The following is a 13,822-nucleotide window of genomic DNA, read 5'->3' on the forward strand; positions in this document are numbered from 1 at the left end:
TTTAAACATGAATTTTACACTCTTTGTTCTGACTCTTGTTGTTCAGAGGTGGCTTGTAGCAGCTCTCCTGTGACATGGAACTGATTGCACTGAAAATCAGGTCACATAAGTCTGAAAACCTCTCACTTTCTGTCGTGCTCCAGCTGGGAAGAAAATCAATGTACTTAACAACAGCAGTGACACCCATTTGGATTAAGCAAGTGTGTTCAAATCTGCAAATGAAAAGTGAGCTCGATGCTGAAATTTTCATCTCACTGTGAACAAAGTGTACGTGAAGGGATGGAAACTTTTTAATATTTGATAGAAATGAATGGAGAAAAATTATTTTGTATTTTTTTTTAATTCTCTTTGGTTGATTTCATAATTTTATTTTACGTATTTCACCAAATCATGTCTGTTTTTCATAGTAATACCTTCCTAGAACTGTCTATGAATAGCTTATGTTAAAAAAGTTAAAAAACTTTCACAAGTCAATGGAGGTGGTTTCATTGTTTTATGACTTCATGTATTTTCTACCACAGAGATAAACTTAGCCTAATATTCTACTAGGCAGGCATCATGAAAGCAAACAAAGAGATTTAAACAATTAAATCCATAGCTGGTGCATAAATTAAGTCAGTTATTACTCAGATTTCAGCTATGTTTTCCTGTGCTTATCTTCTTGCTATTTAAATGAGTTGTTTTTACTGCTAACTATTCTTTATATTTTCATGAAAACACAACCAGATTAAAGAGAATAATTAATCTTTTTTTTACCCACTAACATAATGGTTATTGTTTTTTTATATAGGCACCTTCATTTAATAATGACCTGATCTATTAGCATCAATCAACTTTATGTTTATCTTTTTATCATTATGCCAACAAGTAAAGAATTGCTAAACCTAAAAAAAGGTTTTTATTTCTCTCCATCATTTTTCAAGAAAATTAATCTCTTTAATTGTAATCCTGAGAAACATCCCTATCTTGATTTTTTATGTGGGTTTTTTCTTCCTTTTTTTTTAATGTGGTTTGTGGAGAAGAGAATGGATTCATTTAGATGAAATAAAGGATACAGTCCTGTTTTCATATCAGGTGAAATCTGAAGCAGAACCAACATATTCATCACTGTGCAGAAACTGTCTGTGAAATGGTAGTGGCCATTGAGGGCAAGTGTCATCTTTACCACTGTGAAGTTTGAAATGAGGGAATTTAATACTCAAAACTTTGAGTGTTTGAAGAAACCAAATATAAATACAAGAATCAATATAAAGAGATGGTTTTCAAATTCATATGGAAGATAGGAAATGAGGTAGAAATAAAAACTATCACTGACAGTCTAAAAAATTCATGTTAATTTTGAGCTTTAACTCCCAGCGTCAAAATCTTTTGCTCCTGCAATTCTCAGTGAGTATATTTGTGTCTTTCTTGCTGGTAAATCCACAAAGTTGTCCAATTTCAATGTTTTTTCATTTTTGTCATACACCCTTGTCTATTTTTGCAGCTATTATGAGAAAAATAGGCTAAGTGTCCTAGCACTTAAGACACAGAAAAAAAGTCATTAAATAAATCTACATGTCATCTTTCATGCCGAACTTTGAATTTCCTTCATATGAAATTTGACAGATGACCTAAACAAAAATCAAAACTATAAACCCAAGTACCATGATGAGTAAAACCTCCTGTGTGAAAACCTTGACTAAATGGGCAGTTTTACTTGATTGCTGAGCATAATGCTGTTAACCTATGGAACTCCATGGGAAACTCCACAACTGAATTACCATTTTTCATCCTACAGTAACAAGAAAGAATTTGAGGTGTTATTATCTGGTTTTCATTCTTTTAGCCATCATGATCCGGCAATGAATATAACAATAACACTGGAGAAAAAGTCATTAGAGCAATCTACTGGGGAAAATAGTCCTTTTCTCTCTTAATGATTAGCAAATCAGAAGGTCTGTATTTATGTACATTTCTTAGTGTTTTGAAATTCCTAGGTTTCAGGAACCTGTTTGAACTGTGGCTCTGTGTGGGAAACCTTCCAGCCGTGAATGTTATTCACGCCAAGCTAATAAGTTGTCTTATATCCATGACTGGGTAACTTAACGTATTAAACAATATCTCCCTGCACCTCCACAATAATTTTTTTTGTGGTAGTGAATTGCATTTTAGGCACTATAGAAGATACTCTAGGTACATACATTTCATAAATCCTGATTTTTCATATGAAACATAAATTAGATTCTTGCAGTCTTGGTAAAAATTAAGTAAAAAAAAAAGAAACCCAGAAAAGTCAAATTGAAATGTTGTTGTTTACACAGCACAGTGATAGAAACCAGGTCTTTATTAGCCTGTGTCCAGCCATGCCCACTGCACTGACACCTCAGGAAAGTGATCTACATTATTGTGGGGAGAGCAATGAAGTTTGCTGCTCAATATGCACTACCTGTCAATAAGGCAAATAAACCTGTCTCATACTGTGTTGGAAGGGTAGAACAACAAAAGTAATAGGAAAAAGTCAATTGAATGTTGGAAGTGTACACTGAGATTTTGGGATTCCTAGAATAGGTTTACATCTCAGTCACAAACTTCCTCTGTGACCTTGTCCAAGTTAAAAGAAAGACTTAAGAACATTAAGTGGGACTTTCACTGGGGTTTGTGTTGTGTAAATCCAAGACTTTGATCCCTAAAGAAATTTTTTGGTCTCATTGGTGTGTGAAAGATATTGACATTTTTAGGAGGGAGGACTCCTTGGGGACTAGAGTTGTGGTTGCACTAACGTCCAGCACAGCACCACCTTATGCCCCAGCACTGTCAGGATATCCATTGTCTTAGTGATATCTCAAGGGTCAGAAATAGTTTTAAAATTGCCCAGAGAATGAGAAGGGGTTTGTGAAACAGGGTCCTGCCTTATCAGTGAAACAGGTCTTCTAGGCTCAAAGAAAGGATCCTGAACAAAGGATCCCTTGAAGATAGTCTGGACTCTTCTTGCTGAGTCCCTGGCTCCTGCTATGTCTTTTGTCACCTGACTGGCAGCCACAGTAATGCAATTTGTAATGCAAGGGGTTGGTTCCAGTTCAGGGCCTCTTGCCTCGGTCTCTTGACACCCAGATCTCGGTCTGCATCTTGCACACCAAGACAAATGGGTAAAAGGTAATTCCAGCAGAATGGGAAGATTGTGGCCACCGACCACCAAGACTGAGCATGCAGGCTAATTACCATGAGAAGTGGGAGAATCATTCAATCAATATGAGGTAAAATACTAATTATATAAGAGAACTAGGTAAATTGTAACCAATGAATCGTGTTTTCTTTGTTTTCTAAAGCATACAAGTAGTGTGAAGTTTGGAGAATCAGCATGACAGCTTTGTGGATTTACCACCTGGCACCCATCCTTGTGCAAATATGAAATAAATACCAGGGCTCTGTGCGTGAGATTGGCTTACTGCACACTGGGTGATGAATCCCGCTTTTAGGGACAACCTTAGTATTGCTTGGTACCCCATAAAATAAAGAGCAATTAACAGAAGTCACAAAAAAACCCAAACAAGAAAAACCCAGAAAAATGTGCCATGTCTATATAGGGGAAAAAAAAAAAAAAGAGTTTTGCCTCTGCAGTGCAGAAGTGACAAATTGCTGTGGCAATTTTTGCTAAAATTAGTACAATTTAATGAAAAAGATCAGCGCAAAATGGCATTTTCTGAAATGACCCATGCCTGGAAGAAAACCTAATGAAATCTTAACTGTCTATTCTTCCATCTGAAATTCACAAATACCACATGGACTTCAGGTAACTTTTAGTATATTAGTTCTTGCATTGCTCCTGTGAGCCAAAGCAATATGATTAGGTCTGTTTCAGAAAAGACATATTCAATTTTGTATTACAGTATTTTTGAAAGTGTTTACATGCCTGTGGAGCTGGAGTAGCATCAAGCTTTTAAAATAAAAGGAGCAGTCATGTACCGAGGCACCATCTATTTTTTTTTTTTTTTTTTTTAGAAACCTGAACACTTTTAAAATTGTGCTTCTAGTATCTTGAAAAGAGCAAGTATTGCGATTCAAGCTCACTTCCTTCCAACCCCACTCACTATTTCACCAAACAAGGCTGCATCACTCCAACATGAGCTGTTTATACAGGACCTTCAGTCACACTGTTTTATACAGCAGAAGTAATAAATTCACTTACTTGTGCAAGTCTTGTTATATTTAGGGTTCTCTTGAGGAAACCCTTCCAACCGGCACTGGAACCTGTGCTGCCAAAATTCCTGAAACCATGGATTTCTATGGTTGGTTTCTGGCCGAAGCTGTAGGTAGTAATCATCAAACCATTTCACGTCTGGAGACTGGAGCTTGATCGTTATCCCACCAACAGCTTCATTCTGGTACCCTTCTGTCACATCATACCTATCTGCCCAGCCATCACTGCAGGGGTAAAGGAAAAAGAAACAACATTAACTATTCAAAGGAATAATAAAAGAGTTTCCTCAACATTAAAACTCAGAGCCTAAGAGCAGACATCCACAGGTGTGATTCTGAGTGGACTACAGTAAAGCACTTGTAATTCTTCTAGTAGAAGAATTCAGTGCTTTTCTTACATTTGCTTGATATTGTCACCTTCTACTTAAATTACCTATTCCATATCCTCCACTTCAGGTAGTTAAACAAACATTAAAAAACACAGATCCTGAAATCTGGTATGCATCTCTGTATCGTGTTAAACCTCACTGAGCTCTGGGGAGAAAATCTTGGATTAAGTGTTTCCCTGATTCTGGGTTGATACTATTCTAACCTGTTAGTGTGCAAAGGGCAGGACCATATTGCAGACTGTGTCCATACTGCACGATGGAGCATGGACCAAAATAGTCAGAAGCAAATTTTCAATGGGCTGACCCTACTCAAGCAGAAACGCTTGCACAGGGCTCAGAGACCGTACTTATTGCATCTGAAGCTGTAAATCCTCTCTGCAAATATGACTAATGAAGTTGGACAGAGCATCATGCAGATCCAAGTGTTGCTCCTTTTTCTTGGTTGCTTGAGCTGGAGCATTATGAGGTTCTATGATACTGTACTGCACATAGAATTTTAATCCCCTTCTGTTATCCTTTTAGTTTGCAATACTCTGACCACTAGAAGACAGAAGTGACTGAAAATCTAATTGAAAAAAATGTCACAAAATTCTCTGGGTATTTCCCATATCCCCAGTTTCACAATGGATTTTCTTGGAAGTACTGACTTTTACAAAGTTTCACTCAACTCTATTAAAAAAAAAAAAAAAAAGCATTGCAGATTTCTGATGTTTTGTCATGAACATGATATTTAAGTTTTTCAAAAGCTCCAGGTATTACAATTAAGGACTTGTAGAAAAATGTCAGATTGGCCTCTAAAAATTCACTGATGTTTAAGACTGTAAAGAGTACTTTTAAATCCTAAAAGTTGAATAACTGAAGTGTGAAAAATAAGCTTAACTCATCTTATTTTAAAACTTCATGGTTTGTTTAAAGTTAGCCCTATTTTAAGTTAGTCATACTGTAAGTGATGTAGGTGACCTTTATCTGTGTGGATCTGTTGTTCTATTTTGATCATTTGCTGCCTGTCTTAAAATTTTCTTCTGTACTGCAGAGCAGGCAGGAATCCTGCTGCAGTCACTTGGTCCATAGCATATTCCCTGTGCTCTGCACTCAGATGTCCTCACACAGCACAAAAATTAAGACCTCAGAAAGTGACTCCTGTACAGACACTATTTTGTTAAAGCCTGGACTCTTTGTAGTCTTAGCACAGCTGCAATGTCAGTAAATAGCAGCTTCACCAGGGGGAAAAAAAATATTCAGTGTCTGGATTGGAAACGAAGGAACTATTAAACATACTTCAGATTTCAAATGCACTGATTTACTCAGCACAGAAAAATAAAATAGGCATTCATAAAAGGAGAAAAATGAGCACTGCTGTTCCGCTCTACTACAGCCCTTGGAAAATTTAACTTCAAGCTTAGGGATAAACACAAGTGTTAGTGTTCCCAACCACACTCAAGAGGCTCAGCTAGGCAAATGCACCCCACCTTCCCCCAGGACTACTTATTGGACAGATCCACTTACGGGTTGTTTTGGGATAAAAGCCACAGAATGTGTTTGAAATTTATGGGTGATTTAACCTTTCCTTTAAAACACTCATCTTAATCTTTGGCAAGGTTTTAAGCAGTTTTATCCACCCTTGTAAAACCTGACAAGTTCCTGAATGCAGGAAGAGATAGGTTTTCTGTAGTGTGGGATTTATTTTGTTTAAAACTGGGTAGAATTTCAGTATCCCAGATTTAGGAGTTGTCTCATAAGAAACTTAGAAAAAAACCCCTGTTCTCTTGTAATTAATTTCTTCATCCTTTTCAAAGGAACAGTTTTGTAGATCTAATCCAGCTGGGTGCTATAAAATTTATAGTATTACTTTATGAATAGTTATCTTCTCTAAGAAGATTTGCAACAGAGATACCATTTTATAACTTTAAATTATTAAAAAAGGATGAAAATAACGACTTCATATTACATAACCCCTCTTCTCAACTTTATTGCAGGAGAGCTTCTTAATTCAACAGAGCTGCTTCTCATTCAAGTAAGTATTTCAGCTTAGATTCTTGGGCAAAAGACCTATTATATAAAACATGTATTCAAAGTCTGTATTGTAGAGACAACAGTGTAGAGATAACAAAGCCTCAGATGGACAGTGTGGCATTGCAAATGCTAAACTACTACCTAAAGGTTGGTGATAGTGGAATAGGTACACAGGCTAGAATAAATATAGAAAAGCACCAATACCGTGTGAGATATTTAAATTCTGCATCCACAGTACAGTAACAGCACTTACAGGATGTTGATGACAGGACGACATAGATTTATTTGGAAGAGTAGACTTGTGACATTCTCTGAAATCATTGAGGGGTGTGAAGAGGAGGGAGAAGGTGACAGAGTGGTAAATACCTGCTTACTTTCATAGTCCTGCCTTTCACGCCTTAGACCTTATTTCTACTCCTAATGGCTTAATTTTACTGCACTAGCTTGGTTATAACTTTGTCCTCCAATGGTGGTTGCATTATGAAAGGTTCAAAATGGTATTGACTATCACTAAAATCTACTGGCTCAGCTGAAGAAAGATGCTCTGGCAAATTTGCTGTGACAATGAAATCTGAATGAAGACCAGTTGAATCTCCACTTTTACCCACTGAAGTGCCAGTGTGTACTACTGCAGTGCAGAACTGTGTGCCAGTGAGAGAAACTGTGGGATGTACAGGATATTTAGGTGAGCAAACAGTGAAGAACAGCTTCCTTGTAAGTAATAAAACAAATCCACTGGAACAGTATTCCAGTAACAATCTTGAAAGAGTCCAAACAGATTAAATGGGACATGGATATCCTTAAATCACTACACAAGTTCAGTTTTTCTCCCTTACACGGGAACAGTGTTTTCCAATTTTATTCTGATTTAGGTGATTATGATCATTAGAAATGGAAGGTGTTGCTTCTTACACAATGGGAAAGTGTCACAGAATTGGAGAATATATTGAGTTGGAAGGGACCCACAAGGATCGAGTCCAAATCCTGGCCCTACAGAGGACCATCCCAAAGAGTCACACCATGTGCCTGAGAGTACTGTCCAAATGCATCTTGAACTCTGCCAGGTTTGGTGCTGTGACCACTTCCCTGGGGAGCCTGTTCCAATGCCCAACCACTCTCTGCATGAAGAACCATTTTCTGATATCTAACTTAAATCTCCCCTGACACAACTTCAGGCTGTTCCCTTGGGTCCTGTCACTGGTTACCACCAAGAGGAGATCAGTGCTTGCCCCTCCTCTTCCCTCATGAGGAGCTTGTAGACTGCAATGAGGTCTCCCCTAGGTCTCCTTTTCTCCAGGATGAACAGATCAAGTGATCTCAGCTGCTCCTCATACAGCTTCCCCTCAAGGCCCTTCACCATCTTTGTTACCTTTCTTTGGATGCTCTCTAACAGCTTAATATCTTTACTATACTGTGGTGCCCAAAACTGCACACAATATTCAAGGTGAGGCTGCACCAGTGCAGAGCAGAGCAGGACAATCCCCTCCCTCATCTATCTGGTGATGCTTTGCTTGATGTCCCCCCAGACAAGGTTGGCCCTCCTGGCTGCCAGGGCGCTGCTGACTCATATTCAACTTGCCATTGACCAGGACTCTCAGGTCCCTTTCTGTGGCACTGCTTTCAAGCACCACATTTCTCAGTCTGTACATACACCCAGGGTTGCATCTCAGGTGCAGAATCTGGCACTTTCCCTTGTTGAACTTCATATAGTTGGCGATTGCCCAGTCCCCTAATTGGTTGAGGTCTCTCTGCAGGGCCTCCCTGCCTTTGCGGGAGCCAACAGCTCCTCCAGTTTTTTGTCACCTGCAAACTTGCTTAGTATCCCTTCCAGTCCTTCATCCAGCTCATTTAGGAAGATGTTGAAGAGCATAGGGCCTAAGGTGTCTTTAAAGTGATCCCCCCAGGGCTTAGAGCTGCATATGAGGAAACCTTGCTGTGAAAGAAAGCAGTAGTTGCACAGCTGCAGCGACAGAAGCAAAGGCCCCTTGCTGAGACATTTGTCAGGTATACACAGTACTTCAGAGATCTCATTCATCAGCTTGCCAGGCTAGAAAGCTGTCAACAAGGTAAGAGGACTCTGACACGTTCAGGTCTGACTGCTCTTGGTATTACACTAGCATTAAACACAGTGGGGAATATTTTTTCAGGATCATGAAATGTTTCCCGCATATCCAATATTTCTGTGTTTATATTCTTGCCCATCAGAGTAATGTCTAGTGTATTTTCCTTAGAGATTGATGATGTGATACAGGAAAATAACCCTAGTGTATAGAATAAAATATATATAAATTATAATGATATTTCTAAAAAAAAAAAGGGGGGGGGGAGAAAGATTAAAAAATACAATTTAAAAAACTTATTGTGCACCAAAGAAAATAATCACAAAAGGAAGAAAAAGGTAAAAGATGCTTTTACTGTTGCAATACAAGTAAGAGATGAACCTGAAATAGCAAGGCCATTATCATGATGTTTTTTACATATCAGATTTCTTTGCAAATGTATATTGTCCCAGCCACTGTTTTTTGAATGATACTCCAGGGTGATGGAGATTTTAGTTTAAAAATATCCTTTAGCAAACAGAGGGGAAGAGGTCTGCTCCTTGCTAAATGTCTGTTTAGTTTACTCATAGTAAATCACAACACAGTTCAGTAAATCACAACACAGTTGTATATCATAGTAAGATTCCAATAAATGACATCACAGAGCCACCAATATTTACAAAATTTATTATTGAATAAGTATTAACACAATAAAGTAATTCAATCTCTTAGATAATTACTATATATACAATATTTTTAAACATCTGAATGGAAAAATAGGGGCAGAGAGACAAATCCAGCTTTTAGTATCAAACTTCACAATAGAAAAGGCTTAGTGACAGAGAGTCACTAAACACAGAAGTGTTTAGTGACAAACAATCAGCTAAAAAGTGTAAAGGTAATCTAGAAGACAGGCTTAATTAAATTCGCTGAAGATTTATAGCCTAAAGAACCAAACAGAATACTAGGGAGAGATGTGATATTTGTTTTCAAGTACTGAAAAAGTGACAGCAAAACAATCATAATTTGTTTGTGATGTTGAGGTGAGTACTCAGGACTTCAACTGAAATGAGAAAGGCTCATTTCAGACTCCAGGAAAGTCTTCTTGCAGTAAAGAGTATGAGGAATTAGAATAGCTTGGAGACTGTTAAGGGTGTCAGAGAATAAGATAGGAAGCATCTGTCTGATATAAACATCCCTACCTTGGTGAAGGGATGGCAGTAGGCAACTTGACTTCTTGACATCCACTCTGCCCTGCATATGCATTAGCCTGTGTTGAGATTTGACAGGTGTCTTGGAATGATGATTCTATGAAACCCATCAGATTAGAGAAAAAATGTGAAGAAAGTTAAAATAATGCTCCACCCTCACAGCTTCCCCAGCTTCTCATGTTTTATCTTATTTGCTTGTTATTGTATTCTTTCTCTCTCTGTAGTTGCTACGAGAAGCAACAAACAAGAGAAATTATTTAAGATAAATCATGTATTTGAATATACACACAGCTATGTGTGTATTCCAATTATGCAGCCGGAGTATGCACGAATTAAAATGTAACTTTTATCTCTTTTTTTGGGTGAAAGGAAGTGTTTTAGGTCTAATCCCCAAATAACACTCCCTATCCGTCTATTAAAGATAATCTTTTGTGGATTTAAAACAGAAAAGATATTTCATATTCCCTAATTTAGACATTTTGGTTGAGAGTCTGAAGTAAACACAAGTTTTGCAATTTAAGGCCACTTGCTCAGATCTGAATACTCATAGCATTAATTCTGTAATATTCTCCCAATACGTTAGACCTGTTATTTTTATAGTTCAAATCACCTTGGGCATGGGAACTGAAACTCTAATATCAATTACCTAATGATAAGACAGATTTGAACAACAGCAAAGTGATTGCACAAGTTGACATGTCTACACACTAAATGGGCACAGATTTTATTGTTTAATGTTACAAGTCTTATGTTGTTTAAGGTATTTCTTAAATCTCAGTTATAGGGTTCATATTTTTGTTTATAATATTGACTTCATTGAACATTTTTAGATTCTTGAGAAGTCTTCCAAGGAAGAAGGGAAATTCTGCCGTTTTTTTTAAGGACAGTGGGACTAAAAAATTTCAAAGAAGAAAATCCTATGCTGATAAAGGGGATAAATAGATACTATAATCAATTATTTTTCGGTTCAGTACCACAGCATCCTTCAAGGACAACTTCAGATTTAAGTATTCCTGAACAGTACCACTGCCTATGTTTTTGTTGTCCATGCAGTATCCTGACAGAGTTGGAACTTTATTTTCTGAGAGTCAAATGTATAGAAAGTTATACTAAACCCATGATTTGAAGACTGTTAAATATAATCTGCTTTAAAATTTAGCAAGACCATATGTTGGATAATAAAAAGGGGCAGAAGAATTGAGTAAACTGTGCAAATTGGCAGCCCAGTTGCATTTCATTTGCAACTCTTTTCAGTCACTATTATGTGACTGAAAAATTTACTGTACTAATAAGTTAAGAAAAAGTGAATTGTGAATATGAATTTTTGGCCGTTGGCAATATTTTTGTTAGCTGCTCACTTCAGAAGAAGTAAAGCATTGATAAGCTATCACGGTATTAGGTATATACTATCAAGATCTATCAGGTATTATTAAGAAAATACTATCAAGTTATCAAGTTTTTTTGGAAATACCAAGAGTACATTTTCTTCCTTCTATACACCTGTTAAGTGTGAAACCATACTACTTAAAAAGTGTGTAGCGTTAAGACTTTATTTAGATTGTTTAAATAACAAATGGCAATAAACAGTAAAGAGAAAATATATATATATTTTAAAATTGGTCTTGCACACAAATTTCTTTGTGATGTAAATGACAGAATGCTTTCCATACAGAGCCACCTGAACTACCTGAAAAAGATTCTATGCTATATATGCTGATAATATATATTTACTAAAAAATATTTGAATGTTTTTTTTTCCCCTCCACTTCGTTGAAATGTGTTAGATTTATTTTTTATATTAAAAAGGTATATATTGTCTCTGACACACCCAAATCCCACTAAAGTGCCACAGTTTATGGTTTTAGAGCTAGGCTCCTTTTGACACCGCTTGAGAACCACTCCCTTGATACCATTTGAATTTCCTTGTCTAGGATGGTGGATATGTCTCCTCTAGGCTGCTGCCAGTCCCGTGTGGGAGAAGGGAGCAGAGGGAGGTCTAATGCTAAACCAACTGCAACTGTAGTCTGCTGGACCTCCAGAAGACCAGCAGGAAGAGATGTTTCTGCAGCAGCTCCTCCCCATTTTATATATTTTCTCTAAAGCTGACATGATGCTGTGTCTTTTTACATCAGAAAGCTAGAGGGATGTCTACTCATTTGGTCCATTAAGGAACTCACTATACTGAAAGAAACTTTCCAGTTATTGGCTCTGGACAAACAATGATCAGTAAAATGTAGTGAGTTAGTAACAGTTAGCTGAGGCATGTAGCATTAGGATTCCTGTGAAAACTGCCTGGGACATCTAACACACATTTCTAAAATCCCTGTTTCTAACATTAGACAAAATAGTAAGAGACACATGTCACATGTATACAACAAAAATAGACTCCCTTTTGTAAACATTTCCACTTATTTTCTACATTGAAAATGTGGCAATATCTTGGAATCAATTGAACAGATTTCTTTTTCTCTGAAGTACATCCCCCTTCAAGCTGTAGCTAAAGCTATTACAGTTAATGAGTGCATTCATTAGGATGTAGAATGGTCTTTTTTTTTTTGTTATGCAAAAATCTCTTTGCAGGCCACATAATGATGATGGAAACTGCTGTTCTACCCATATCTAATTACTCTACTGCCAAAAATCTGACTGATAACATTTGAGAATGTATTTCTCCACCTGTGTAGGAGTTTGCTGAGTGACAGTTTTTAATTTTCATTTCATTGCGTTTCTCTTCTCTTTCAAGTTTTCTTTTTCCTATATCTTAAAAGCTCTAAAAATATTAAAGAGTCCTCATGCTCTTCTCAAGGCTCTACCAGTCTTGAAAATGTAAATTTTTTTTGGTTAATATCGATGAGAGAGTGGAATTGCTTTTGGTGAGCAGCTGAAAATTGTTGCGTTTAGATGAGTTCATTTTATAATAACTGTGTATGCAATGAATTCTTGTTTTGCTGCCTGGCTTTTTTTTAGATTGCAATTCCTCATATTTTTTTTTCCCGTTTCATGCATATTATAAAGATAAATGAATTGAAGGGTAATTCAAAGGAAAGAAATGACCTGATTATTTTTAGGCAGTATGACAACACTGTTTTTTACAAGATGATATCTGGAAGAAGTAGCTATATAGAGAATTTGGCCGATACCTTGCACAGGGGATTACTGGTATTAATTACTTGCAGAGTATCCAAACTTCCCCCAGCTGAGAAAGGTTGTGATGGCAACTTGAGAGATCGGTAGTCTATAGCAACATCTAATTTGCATGAAAACAGAGAGAGGTTTACAGCTATCTGCACCTGTAGTTCAGAGCTGAAAAGTGATTCAGCCTAACTGTAGTCCAGTCTAAAACAACATACAATTTCCAGTGTGTGATGGCCCTTTCTTCGTGAAAGCTCTCATAGCTGATCAGCCTAACTGAAGTTATATCCATACATATAAATTTTATGGTGTCCCCAAAGTTGAAGAGAAATTTGCCTGAATGTTACCTCTAAAAACATCAAAGATATTCAACTTGTGCAATATGTTCTCTTGATTCCTGAAAAATTATTTAGTGAGGAGAAAGAAAATGTTTGACATATTACCAAGAACAAAGGCATTTTGGATGCTTAGACAACTTTATAAAGTCTAAGAGATGTTTTTTAGAAGAGTAAACGTAAATTTCGGCCACAATTTGAGTCCCTTACTTTTTTACCGTGTTCTCTCTAGATCAATTATTTGTAAGGACTTTGAGGTTTGTCTAGACTAAATAAACTCAGTTTTATCCAATTTTCCTTTGAAGAGCTGTTTTCTAAATGTGCAGTCATTCTGGGTGTCATTCTTCCTGCAAGTACTGTGCTGGTCCTTGTCTCTGCAGACTCAGTGATACCTCAGAATGCTCTGATAATGCTGACAGTGTCAAGGATGTGACTTGGATGCTGCTGTCAGTGAGCACAAAAATGAGAGCTCTGTGGGCTAAAGATGGGATGGCAGTGATAGACTGTCCTGTTGTGATCCATATAGA

At 37.0% G+C, this 13,822-nt stretch overlaps 1 protein-coding gene across 6 annotated transcripts in view; it reads right to left on the reverse strand.

Moving 5' to 3' along the window:
- The window catches only part of GRM5 (glutamate metabotropic receptor 5), a 244,947-nt gene that overhangs the window by 51,358 nt on the left and 179,767 nt on the right, over positions 1–13,822 (reverse strand). For all 6 annotated transcript variants that reach the window (XM_027895821.1, XM_027895823.1, XM_027895820.1 and 3 more), the window contains one exon: positions 4,166–4,401. In XM_027895821.1, the coding sequence (XP_027751622.1) occupies positions 4,166–4,401 (236 nt within the window). The remainder of the gene's footprint in view (positions 1–4,165; positions 4,402–13,822) is intronic.

The sequence above is a fragment of the Empidonax traillii genome, unplaced genomic scaffold (assembly GCF_003031625.1).
Source record: "Empidonax traillii isolate 1590-97213 ecotype Southwest subspecies unplaced genomic scaffold, ASM303162v1 scaffold471:size1368335, whole genome shotgun sequence".
NCBI lineage: Eukaryota > Metazoa > Chordata > Aves > Passeriformes > Tyrannidae > Empidonax > Empidonax traillii.